Source organism: Primulina tabacum, chromosome 14 (assembly GCF_025594145.1).
Source record: "Primulina tabacum isolate GXHZ01 chromosome 14, ASM2559414v2, whole genome shotgun sequence".
Taxonomy (NCBI): domain Eukaryota; kingdom Viridiplantae; phylum Streptophyta; class Magnoliopsida; order Lamiales; family Gesneriaceae; genus Primulina; species Primulina tabacum.
The window spans coordinates 6,679,223-6,691,649 of NC_134563.1; the positions used below are offsets into that span (position 1 = coordinate 6,679,223).

A 12,427-nucleotide genomic window follows, 5' to 3' on the forward strand; every position below is an offset into this window, starting at 1 on the left:
TCCTTCTTTCACGTACACAATGCACGCAAGCAACTAACTGTGAGATTGAGCAATCATTCAATGACTCTATGTGCAGTAAGTTGGTTGTGGGCTCTGTCATAAAAATATTAGGTCAAAAATTATCACACACACTACTTATAGTAAAGTACATATTGATTTCATCGAACTTGTATATATACACAATATATCCTTTGCATATCTTTAACACCCAAAATCCCACAAGTTTCTAACATTAAATTACTTGTTTTACTGCGTGTAAGAATTACATCTTGCACATGTGATAATATCTTGGAATTTTGTTAGCTAGTCTTGTAACCCTGCCATGGAATTGTCGAATTGCGATGAGAATGTGGAGGTGAAGAAAGGGCCATGGACTCGAGATGAAGACCAAAAGTTGGTTGCATACATTGAGCAGCATGGACATGGGAGCTGGCGCGCCCTGCCAGCGAAAGCCGGTAGGTATTTCTACATGCATGCAAGTACTTAATTTGTATCACCAAGGGATGCAAAAGAAAAACGAAAATCTAGCATCTTACCACTGAATGCATTTCTATGATATATTTCTGATTTAGTAATTTGAAAAAAGGGATTGGAATTAGCTAGTTTCTGGGTTATCATCATGTTCAAGAATAGCTGCTTTCATATTTCAACATTTTACTAGGATTTACATATATAAATGGGAGACGTCATGTCATCAAGCCAAGAGGCTTTTTGTATATTTCAATTATAAGTATTCATTTGTCTAAAATTTAAGTATATATTATTAGAGGAAAATTATCTGTGTATGATTTTAGGGCTTCAAAGGTGTGGGAAGAGTTGCAGATTGAGGTGGACGAACTATCTAAGACCTGATATTAAGAGAGGAAAGTTCAGCACTCAAGAAGAGAAGGCAATCATCCGACTTCATGCTCTTTTAGGCAACAGGTACTGATTAATGTTATCTGAATATTCATATATGTGATATATTCTCTGTCATTTATCATTATGACATAATTAATATTATTTTGCCAATTTTCTGCCAAAATTTGTATTCTGTCTTACATATACGATATGCAATAAAGATAAAGTCGACATATCAAATTTATGAAGAACGTCTGATTAATGTGTAGCAACATATACTAGAATTTAATTTTTGCTAAATAATTAAGCTTATTGGATACATACATATTATTTACATATTCCATTGAACCATAGGTGGTCAGCAATAGCAACTCATTTACCAAAAAGAACCGATAATGAGATCAAGAACTACTGGAACACCCGCCTCAAGAAAAGATTGACACGAATGGGAATTGACCCGGTAACCCACAAGCCTAAGAACAACCCCGACGGCTCGGCTCAATCCGCCAACCTCAACCACATGGCTCAATGGGAAACAGCTCGGCTAGAGGCCGAAGCCAGGCTCGTCTGCGAGTCGAAACTTCTGGCCAGCCTCCACCTCCGCAGAGCCAATGCTCCGCCACCCCAGCCGCCGCCGCCATGTTTAGATGTGCTTAAAGTCTGGCAAGCCACGGCCGCATCCAACAGCTTCTTCAACTCAGCCGTCGGGCTTCTCGAGTCTCCAACATCCACATTAAACTTTTCCGGTACTAAACTTAACAGCGTTCCAACAGTCGGCCCCAACGGCGAGATATTGATGGTAAACCACGACGTTTCTATGCACAACTCCGGTGCATGTGGGTTTGGAAAAGCCAACAGTTACATGCAAATCAATGGCAAAACGGGGGATTCAGGTCACCTTCATGACAACGATATAACATACTCTATGGATCACAATTACAACAAGGGTTCAATGGATCTTGTGTCTGTTAATTTTAACCCCGAATGCTACGAAGACAACATGGTTACTACAATTTTAGGAGAAATTGAGGATAACAAGAGTTACTGGAATGACTTATTGAATCTGGTGAGCTCGCCAATGGAATCGCCGGTATTTCAAGACCGATTCGCTTACAAAAAGGATATATATGACGACTTTTATTAGTTAGTTCGGTTTTATTTCCATATGCGCATCAAGGTTCGCAATACTTGGTCTTAGAATCAAGTTGCTCATTAGGGTTTTATGTAACCTTGATTTACTATATCCTGATCCTAAAAAAGTTATATTTGTAACAGCTTATAACTACTTTGTTCTTCAAGATTGTGACATTTTAACTGACAATTATAATATTGTGTGGAACACTGAAAATCAATTTGAAAGTTCTTATTTATTTTTATGGGTTTCTTTAATATGACAAGAAGAAATAAATATTCAGAGGTGAAGGGCATATTAATGAGTCGACCATCTTTTATGCTCATACTGTTCAGCCTTAATTCTATGCTATGCAAAGGTGTTAGAAATTTAACATAATAATAAATAAAGCTATGACTTGAACGCCCAGATTTGGCCAAAATAAATTCAAATGCAGAATTTTATGAATCTGACACTTTCCAATTTCTAACATCGATTACGACAAATAAAGTGGCTCGGAGATAGAGATTGGTGACTTGAACACCCAGATTTGGCCGAAATTTTGTCCTTAAACTCGCGCCTGGGGAAGCTGCATGAAGGAGTGAAATTCCAACCAATTTTAGGTTGATTATTTCTAGTAGTTCAGGGGCGAAGATAGCGCGGAAGTGGTCGCTGTCCTATGTGCTATCGTCTACCTACGATGATTTGGCCAAAGATCTTAGGCAAAAATGTGAAGACCGAAAATTTTATTATATAAAGAGACAAATTACCAAGTAGATTTTAGTTTTGTATTGAAGATGAATTATGTCATGGAGGAGAATAAATTACATGAAACCTTTGGCATGGAGGGGGAAGGCCTAAAGTCACATTGGTTATTACATACCATAAACCATGCAACCTTTGACATGGAGGGGAAGATCTAAAGTCACATTGGTGCCTATAAATAGTGGCAAAGGAATGAGTGAAATCACACCAAAACAACATCAAAAGTTTTCTCCAAAAGTTGCAATTTTCGAGTACCAAAAATTCTGCACAATTTCATAAAGTTTTGCTCATTGTTTTACACGTCCAAATCCAATCTCCACCGTTCAGAATACACCTACACGTGTTTTGAGCAACATATCCAAAATTCAGATCGATCCAACGGTTCAATTAGGCGCATAAATTTTTGCAAGGTGACTGATTGTTCAATGTCAAACTCCAACTTGTTCATTTCAAGACTTTCAGAACAATCTTTCGGGTGAGTGAGTTTTTGCTATACTCTTATGTACACTTGCATTTCATAAGTGTACTACTTGATATATATATATATATATTGACATACATGTTCTTTGTAAGTATGTCCACATTTGCTTAAAAATATGTTATGCATGTTTCTTGAAATTCGATCGGCATATATTTGTTCCTATTTGTTATGAACATTCTTGAACAATTTGTTGTTGATATTAATTATAATATTTGAAAGCATGTATGAAATATTTGAAATGCACTGTAATGATTCGAATTAGAAATGGCAAGGAAATTCTGATATTTGATATGTTTTGTTTAAGGCCATGATGCGGTGGGATATAATAACCGTTTGTTTGTCTCGAAAATTGCGGGACGTGCCAGGCACGTGATCGTGCCAAAGTTGTGAATGATCTGACTGCCGTTTACCAAGCGTTGCGAGTCTCGATTCGACCGTTAGTTATAGTTCCTTCGAAATGGCTCAAAAACGTAAACACAGAATGAGGAATATGACAAGATTACAGGAGGAATCCATTAACAACATCAAATATCATTATGTTGCTATGACCTTGACCAATATTTTTACAAAGAAGACTGATAAACATATGGAATATTTGGAATACTTTGCTACTAGAATTAGAAATTGACACGAACGGACATAAAATTGATAAGGAATTCTGCAGAGCTTTTGCTGCAGTTTTCTTTGTTGATTTTGTCGGGCTTTCTTTCTGATTTATCTTTCTGTTTTTGTCACACTCCACAGGAAAGTTTCAACCACATTCCACGATCACTCACGTTGGGTCATGGCTCAACTCCTCGTATCGTGCTTTTCTTGGACCAACTGCCTGTAACTCTTGTGGGCTTGACATCTATTGGGCTGTGGCTTGGAATTCCATGGGTTTTGATAACTCTTGTGGGCTTGGCATCTGTTGGGCTGTGGCTTGGAATTCCATGGGCTTGTCTATTGGGTTCTTCATATTTTTTAGGGCTTCCATTGTTAGTGTGTTTCAAATTATTTGGGCTTTGCAAAATATGGGATCAATAATTGCCCCCCGTAGCAAATTTGGCCCATGTGTCAATTTGGCTAATTATATGTTTAGCCCACTTTGGCCCATATTCAAAACTTGGCATGGAGGCCACATTCTAGATCACAGTATCCTTCAGAGTTTCTCCAGTAACAACCCGTAACGTTAAATTCTTATTTTCTACTCCTTTCATTCCTCCTTCAAATAGACAAGCCCAAACCCACATCAATCCTCAAAATTCCGCCTTCACATAAACAAACTTTGATTCCCTCGTCGTGTTCTCACTTACCAGTTATCAATTATTTGCTATTTGCCACCGGATCGTGGAGTGACCTGGACACCATTCTTCAATTAAATTGCCACCCACAAACTCATTTGCATTCAGCCATGTCATCTCAAAAGAGCAGGTAGATTTCTACATTTTTTTCTACTTCTTCATGACAAAAACATTGTAGAATATGTCACATTTCATACTGCACTCAAGGTGTTTGTGCATATGTCTGAATGAGTTTTTGATAACTAACACCTTGCAACACCCACTGCTTGTATCTCAACAGGGCGGCTCTCTTGGTGTGAATATTCAGAGCTTGGCCTATAGCCGGTGCAACTTCTGTAATCTTCCATGTGCTTACAAGAAATGCACCAGCACGAGAAATTGTGATGCTCCACCAAATTCACTGAGGATGAGATCCCATTTTTTAGAATTTTGGCAAGCCATAAACTCAAAATTGACAAGATTCACTCCATCTCACAAAGAAGTAACAAGTGCCACATCAATGACAACATATAGCACACATAAAGCATAGTTTTGTTGATCAATACTCCATTATTTCTCATGTGGTCACATTTATTTCTCAGGAATATAGTTGGAGAAATCGAGGATTTATCTCAAAGGTCAATGCCAGCAATACCTTAAACACCAAAGGAGATGGAAAATCTTGCTTCATGGGAGTGCTGCTGGGCAATCCAAAATAAATTTCCAAGCTTGGATGAATATCTTTGCAACTAACTGAACATATATGTATGGAGTGTCATACACATTGAAAGGAAATAAAACACGTAGGCTAGGGACAGTAGGTGTACGTTTTTACACTTGTTTGCCATGATTTAGCAAGTGTCTTTTCTGATGTGTAGAGTTGGGAAAGTGGCTTGAAAGCCAAACTTTGTTGTTGGAAACATGTTGTTTGCCTTATACATGCTGCTTGGGATTTGTTTACATGTATTTGTGTTAGAGTAGGTGCTCGTCAAGCCAAGTGTTGGCCGAGTGTTCACAATGAAACTCTATGTATAAACAATCTTTATTTTAATAATATTTGAAATTATTGTTTTGGCAAATCTTTATCTGTATACTCATGCTAGTTGCATAGATAAAGTGCTTGAATATACAAATAGTAGAAAGAATATGAGATGCTCATATGATGAGTATCATGAAACTCATATTTGGAATACTGTATATTCTAAACAGTTCCTAGTCGATTCAGCCGCAGTTAAAAAGGATATAGGCCGCTCGAGTTTGAGACTAGTATCTGCGATGTGAGTACCATGTTTCATTGGTAGGGGACATTGTGATGTCCGAACATGCAGATAGTGCTCCTTGTAGAGTGCACTGAACAACCCTCCATAAAGGACTTTCCAAGTGGTTCTCACTTATCGAGTGGAAACGTCCTAGTTTATGGTTGTACACCATTAGTCATTATGATCCGGGACAACATTGAGACTCTATGTGCTAGCATTGCACTTTGACTTGTTTACCGACTCTCATAGAGTCATCAGGTGGCAAGGTTGGGTGTTTTGTCGAAACATATAGGAGTCGATGCATTGTAATCGGGGATTCACCGCTTACCTTCGGGTATGGATATCCTATGTGATCACATATATATGTAGTATGAAATCTCTGATCAAAGTACGGTGGTAATTATGAAAGGGGTTTCATAGATTACATCATCGATGCAACTACGACATGACACATAGTATCGATTCATTGACAAATCTCGATATACCAATGATTGTCGAATCGGTCGGGATATATGAGATGAAGGGACCGTACTGTACGCTAACCATAATTGAATGGTTCTTGCAGGAACTATCATTTGATACCTAGGGAATCATGTAAGCGATGCTGCTAGGCATTTAACATGATTGGTTGGGTACTATCAGACTTGAGTTCTGACGTTCTTATTATCAAGGATTTGATAAGTAAGAATGGAGCAACTGGGGTATGCTCGAATAAGGACATGTTTAGTCCCAAATCACATTGTGATGTGAACCCACGGCTAATTGTATCATTGAACCATTGAGGATCACACAAGTGTTAACTTTTTAGATCTCGTTGAGAAGTAAAATAGTTCAATGTGTTGAACGGCTTATAAATGAGTTTATAAGCATAAATAAAATAGAAGTATGACTTCTATAAGGAGAATGTAACTTTTAATTTGAGGAAGTGTTCCTAAATTAAAAGTTGACCAAACAAATAATGTATTTGAAAATTTTGATTTTCATAAACATTATTATGGACTAAATTAAATTAATTCAAGTGTTGAATTAATTAAACACTAGTGGGCCTAGTAGAGTCCAAATAATTAAATTAATTCAAGTGTTGAATTAATTAAATAACATTGGACCATGTAGAGCCCAATTAGAAATAATTATTAAACTAGTGGGCTTGAGTAAAATCAAGTAAAGTTTAAATGGTCTCAAATGTGTTTGAGACATTTAAATAAAAATCAATGGGCATTGTAGTTGTTACAAGCCCAAGTCAAAAGGCATGCAAGGGAGGTGAAAGGTTGGAGACAACTTTTTCATAAAACAATGCACTGCTTGCTCATGCATTGAATCACTTTTTCAAGCACCAAGAAAGTTGTTCTCCCTTCTCTCTAGATTGACATGGCGGAAATTTTGCAAGCTCATTCTCCTCCATTTTTTTTCTTCATTTTGTTGAGTAAAGATCATTCTTCTCAATGAAAAATACTCTAATTTTTCTAGTGCAAAATTAGAGTGGTTCTATTTTGTTAGTGGTGGACCTAATTTTGAAGGAAGGAGTCCAAGAACAAGGAGGCTTGAAGATTTGTCTTGCCATTCAAGAGCTAAAGTGTTTACACCTTAGTTGGAGCCATCATCAATCATTTGTGATTGATATGTAATATCTCTAAACACACAATGTATAACATATTGTTGTTTTATGTTATTTGCTACACTACATATTGTGAGGTGCTCGATTTTGTTTTTTTGTTAAAAAACATTTTTACAAAACTTCCGTTGCGCAACCGGGCACCATAACCGATCCCCATTTAAGTGGTATCAGAGCTTTGGTTACAATTTTAGTGTAGCAAATACATGATATTATGTTGAGATCAATTTCTAACTGCATGAGACAATCAAAACGACAAATCGAAGGCAGCAAGGGCAGCCCCCGAACGGCCCTCTTCAAAAATAAAAAAAATTTAAAAAAAATTTTTTTGTGTGCAAGTTGGCCGGAATTCCGGCGTCGGAGCTCCGGCGACGGCGATGACGACTAGGGTTTCCAAAAGTATTTTGAAATATCAAAGTGTCATGGGCCTTGAAGTTGTTGGGCCATTAGATAGCTAATACAATTTGTGAATTTAAATAGGTCAAAATGTTTTTTTGGTGAAAAATGATTTTTTGTGCCCTTAAGTTTAAATTTACAAAAGTTCTACATATTTTCTCATAAAATAAATAATTGAAGTTGGACTTTAATTATTTATATTAAATGATGATTTACAAGAAATTTGGTTATAAATAAATTAATTAGAAAAAAGACAAAGGAGTTTGTATACTTTGTTAATTTAGTTCATAATCGTGGCGGTTAGTGATTATATCAAGATATATAATATTGGATCAATTGATTATTGTGATAATTAATTGATGGTGTATTATATGTGATATTATGCATGAAGGATGATCAAAAGCCCAAGCCCAATTTGCTAGGTGTATGCTAGGATATTTTGTGTTGAATGATTATAACAATTATCAATTTATAAAGTGGGCTTGGTTTATGGCCTGTTCCCACCCCATGACATGTATCCCTATTTGTCATGGATGTTTATTTGTAAATATTAGTATAGTAGAAGATCAAGATTGGAAGATGGTGGCCTTGATGATTATGAAGATCGAAGACATGTAAATATTGGAAGCTTATGTAATAGCTGCATTTGCATCCCATGCATTTCCTAGTATTGGACTTAGGCCCGTGTTTAGCTCACACGGGTCATTAGTTTTGGGGCGATTGATCATACATGTTTTGTTTATTGTTTATAATATATGCATGATATGTTATAAATAATGAGTATGTGCGTTATTATTATGATAATAACAAAGTTGCATGAATCCGGCAAACATACGATCAAACATGGCGAGCTTTAAAATAAAATTAATGATGAGACCATTCAAAATTAAAAACCCTCATTTTGAATAAGATTCAAAAGTAATATCAAGCCCGAAAAGGAGAATTATAAAGTTGTTTATAATTTCCATGTCTTCCATCGACAATGGGTGCATGATGAACGCTACCCGTGTTCGGGGATCGGCTCATATTATTGGGGGGCCTTGGACACCGAAAAGCTGTGACATCCATTGACATGGTGATGTGAACTACGTGGAACTCCCATGATTTCGGCTCATATTATTGAGGGAACTCATGGCGACCGTCCATTAAGGTTCAACATCGATGGGTAAGGCTTGACACGTAAAGATGAACGACATCATATTATTGGGTCCTAATCAAACGTGAGACAAAAGTTTACGTAGAGGGTTGCATGGTGATGCAATTGGAAACTACCTCTTAGGAATTGTGATTGGCTGATATTATTCGGGATCATGATTTGCTAATTGGACCTTACGTACCTACTGAAGAAAAGAGTTTCCCGTTTTCATTAGAGGGTGGTGAACAATGTCAAAACAGTGGGAGCGAAAATTTATAAAGTAAAAGTCCATACTTTATATCTTACTAAATATTTTAAAATGGTCATTAACATTTATCTGTTTTACTTTTCAATACTTTTTGACAATGTCTTCGATTCGCAATCCGCTATCTGTAATACTCGACAAACACGTATTAACCGGACCTAATTACCTCAATTGGCTAAAAAATCTGAAAATCGTCTTGAATTCGGAAAGGATAGCGTATACACTTACTGAGTCGCCCTCTGTTCAGGCTCCGACTGACTGCACTCCTGAGGAATTACAGACTTACATGGAATGGTGTGACCATGACTTGAAAGCCAAGTGTTATATGCAGGCTTCTATGAAAGATGAGAAGTCGGTTCTTTATGTGGGCTCTTCATCTGGTACGAAAACCGGTCCACCTGAGAAGGGAAATAAGTGTTCTTTCCAACGTCCCAAGAAGAACGTGCCCTTGAAGAGGCAAGCTTTGAATCTCGTTGTGGTAGCCACACCAGTAAAGTCTGACATGACTGCTGATATTTATCATCACTGCGAAGAGCCTGGACATTGGAGACGTAACTGCAAAGAATATCTTGCCCAGAAGAGTTCTGGAAACGGTATGTTCTATATTGAAGTAAACATTTCAATTAACTCTACTTCTTGGGTATTGGATACCGGCTGTGGCTCACATCTCTGTAATGATTTACAGAGGATGGGATGAAGTAGGAGACTTAGAGAAGGTGAGACCTTCTTTATGTTGGGCAATGGAGCAAGAGTTGCTGCTAAGGCCGTGAGAAATGTTTACTTATTGTTGAACAATGATTTTAAATTGATTTTAAGAGATGTTTTGTTTGTACCTGATTTGGTGAAAAACATTGTTTCCATTACTATGCTTGATAAAAATGGATATTCTTGTTTATTTAGCAAAGGTGTTTGCAACATTTACAAGAATGAATGTTTAATTGGTACTGGAGAACTTGAAAACGATCTCTATAACTTAAAATTGAAAGATATTCCACTAAACAATGTCCAAGCAATAACAACAACAAACAAGCGAAAGCAAGATACTCTTAATACGGCACAATTATGGCATGCTGGATTAGGACATATTTCCCTAAGAAGGATGAATAAGCTAGTGGGAGTGGGCATGTTTGATATGTCTGATATTAATTCCCTCACAACTTGTGAATCTTGTCGAAAAGAAAAGATGACCAAAATTTCCTTTAAGGGCCATGTGGAACGAGCCAAAGGGTTATTGGATTTGATCCATACCGATGTGTGCGGTCCGCTTAGCATCACCCCTAAGTATGGACATGCCTAGTTCATCACCTTTACCGATGACTTTTCGAGGTATGGGTATGTGTATTTGATGAAATACAAGTCTGAAGCCTTTGAAAGATTCAAAAAATTCAGAAGTGAAGTAGAGAAACAATTGGGACGAAGCATCAAGACACTTCGATCGGATCGAGGTGGTGAGTACTTGAGTGCCGAGTTCCAAGTGTATCTTAGGGAGAATAAGATTCTCTCACAGTGGACTCCGCCTGCTACACCACAGTTGAATGGTGTTTCAGAGAGTCGTAACCGGACTTTGATGGACATGGTTCGGTCTATGATGGGGTTCACGGAGTTGCCGCCATTCTTTTGGGGATATGCGCTTGAAACAGCGGCACTGTTGTTGAACAATGTCCATTCAAAGGCAGTTGATAAGACACCATATGAGATATGGATGGGTAAACCTCCCAAATATTCTTATCTTAGAATATGGGGATGTCCTGCTTATGTGAAGCAGGTAGTGGGAGATAAATTGGATAGTCGATCCATTTTATGTTATTTTGTGGGATATCCAAGGAATTCAGTTGGATACTATTTCTATCATCCCAAAAAAACAAAGGTGTTTGTTTCTAGGAATGCAACTTTTTTGGAAAATGAATTTCTATTGGATAGAAAAGGGGAGATGATAGAACTCAAAGAGGTTCGAGAGACACCCACAATTGAAGAACCCACACCTGAAGAGCCAAGAGAGGAGATACAAGCTCCTAGAAGATCTGAGAGAGTCTCGAGACCACCTATGAGGTATGGTCTGCTTCTTGAAGAGGGCCATGATGAGCCTAACCATGGATGTGATCCTTGGACCTTCAAGGAAGCGTTATCTGATGCCGATTCATCCAAGTGGCTTGAAGCTATGGAATCTGAGATGAATTCCATGCATTCGAACCAAGTGTGGAATCTCGTGGATCCACCTGAGGGAACTGTTCCCATAGGGTGTAAATGGATTTACAAGAGGAAACTTGGGGCGGATGGGAAGGTATTGACCTTCAAGGCGCGATTGGTGGCAAAAGGATATACTCAAAGACAAGGAATTGACTTTGAGGAAAACCTTTTCTCCAGTTACAATGTTCAAGTCTATAAGGATATTGCTGGCCATAGCTGCATGGTATGACTATGAGATATGGCAGATGGATGTCAAGACAGCCTTTCTTAATGGGGATATTAAGGAAGAGATTTACATATCTCAACCTGAAGGGTTTACATTCTATCGGAAGTGAGCATATGGTATGCAAACTTCAAATATCTATTTATGGTCTAAAGGAGGCATCTAGGAGTTGGAACCTCATATTTGATAGTACAATCAAAGAGTTTGGTTTTGCTAAGAATCCTGAGGAACCTTATGTGTACAAGAAGGTCAATGAGAGTGCTGTGATATTCCTTGTGCTTTATGTTGATGACATTCTACTCATTGGGAATGATGTAGGAATGCTGCAATCAACTAAAATATGGTTAGCGAGTAAGTTTTCGATGCAGGACTTGGGTGAAGCATCTTTTGTATTGGGAATACAGATCTATAGAGATAGATAAAAAATATTGCTTGGTCTCACCCAGTCCACATACATTGATACCATCGTGAAGCGGTTCTCGATGGATGAGTCCAAGAGAGGACATCTACCAATGTGTTATGGCGTGTCCCTATCCAAGTCTATGTCTCCCAAGACTGATGCAGAGATAGTGGCAATGACACGCATTCCGTATGCATCTGCAATTGGTAGCATCATGTATGGGATGATATCTACACGTCCTGACGTGGCTTTCGCACTAAGTGTAGTGAGTAGATATCAATCGAACCCTGTCTTCCACACTGGAAAGCTGTGAAAGACATCCTCAAGTATTTGAGAAGGACCAATAAGTTGTTGTTGGTCTATAGGGGTGGAGAACTGAAATTGGAAAGCTATACCGACTCTAGCTTCCAAAGCGATATCGATGACTCGAAGTCAACCTCTGGGTTCGTATTCATGCTCAATGGTGCTGCTGTCTCTTGGAAGAGTTCCAA

The 12,427-nt window shown here is 37.9% G+C and overlaps 1 protein-coding gene across 1 annotated transcript; it reads left to right on the top strand.

Moving 5' to 3' along the window:
* Positions 1-218: 218 nt before the first annotated feature.
* LOC142524767 (transcription factor MYB16-like) lies at positions 219-2,154 on the top strand. Its single transcript, XM_075628857.1, has 3 exons — positions 219-455; positions 795-924; positions 1,195-2,154. The coding sequence occupies exons 1-3, from the start codon at positions 323-325 to the stop codon at positions 1,982-1,984; spliced, it is 1,053 nt and encodes a 350-aa protein (XP_075484972.1). The 5' UTR covers positions 219-322; the 3' UTR covers positions 1,985-2,154.
* Positions 2,155-12,427: the final 10,273 nt, after the last annotated feature.

Excerpts from the sequence above, each read along its gene's own strand:
- LOC142524767 (XM_075628857.1), top strand. The coding sequence starts at position 323 with ATGGAATTGTCGAATTGCGATGAGAATGTGGAGGTGAAGAAAGGGCCA. Across the intron at positions 456-794 it reads CGCCCTGCCAGCGAAAGCCG|GGCTTCAAAGGTGTGGGAAG; the intron begins GTAGGTATTTCT and ends GTATGATTTTAG. Across the intron at positions 925-1,194 it reads CATGCTCTTTTAGGCAACAG|GTGGTCAGCAATAGCAACTC; the intron begins GTACTGATTAAT and ends ATTGAACCATAG.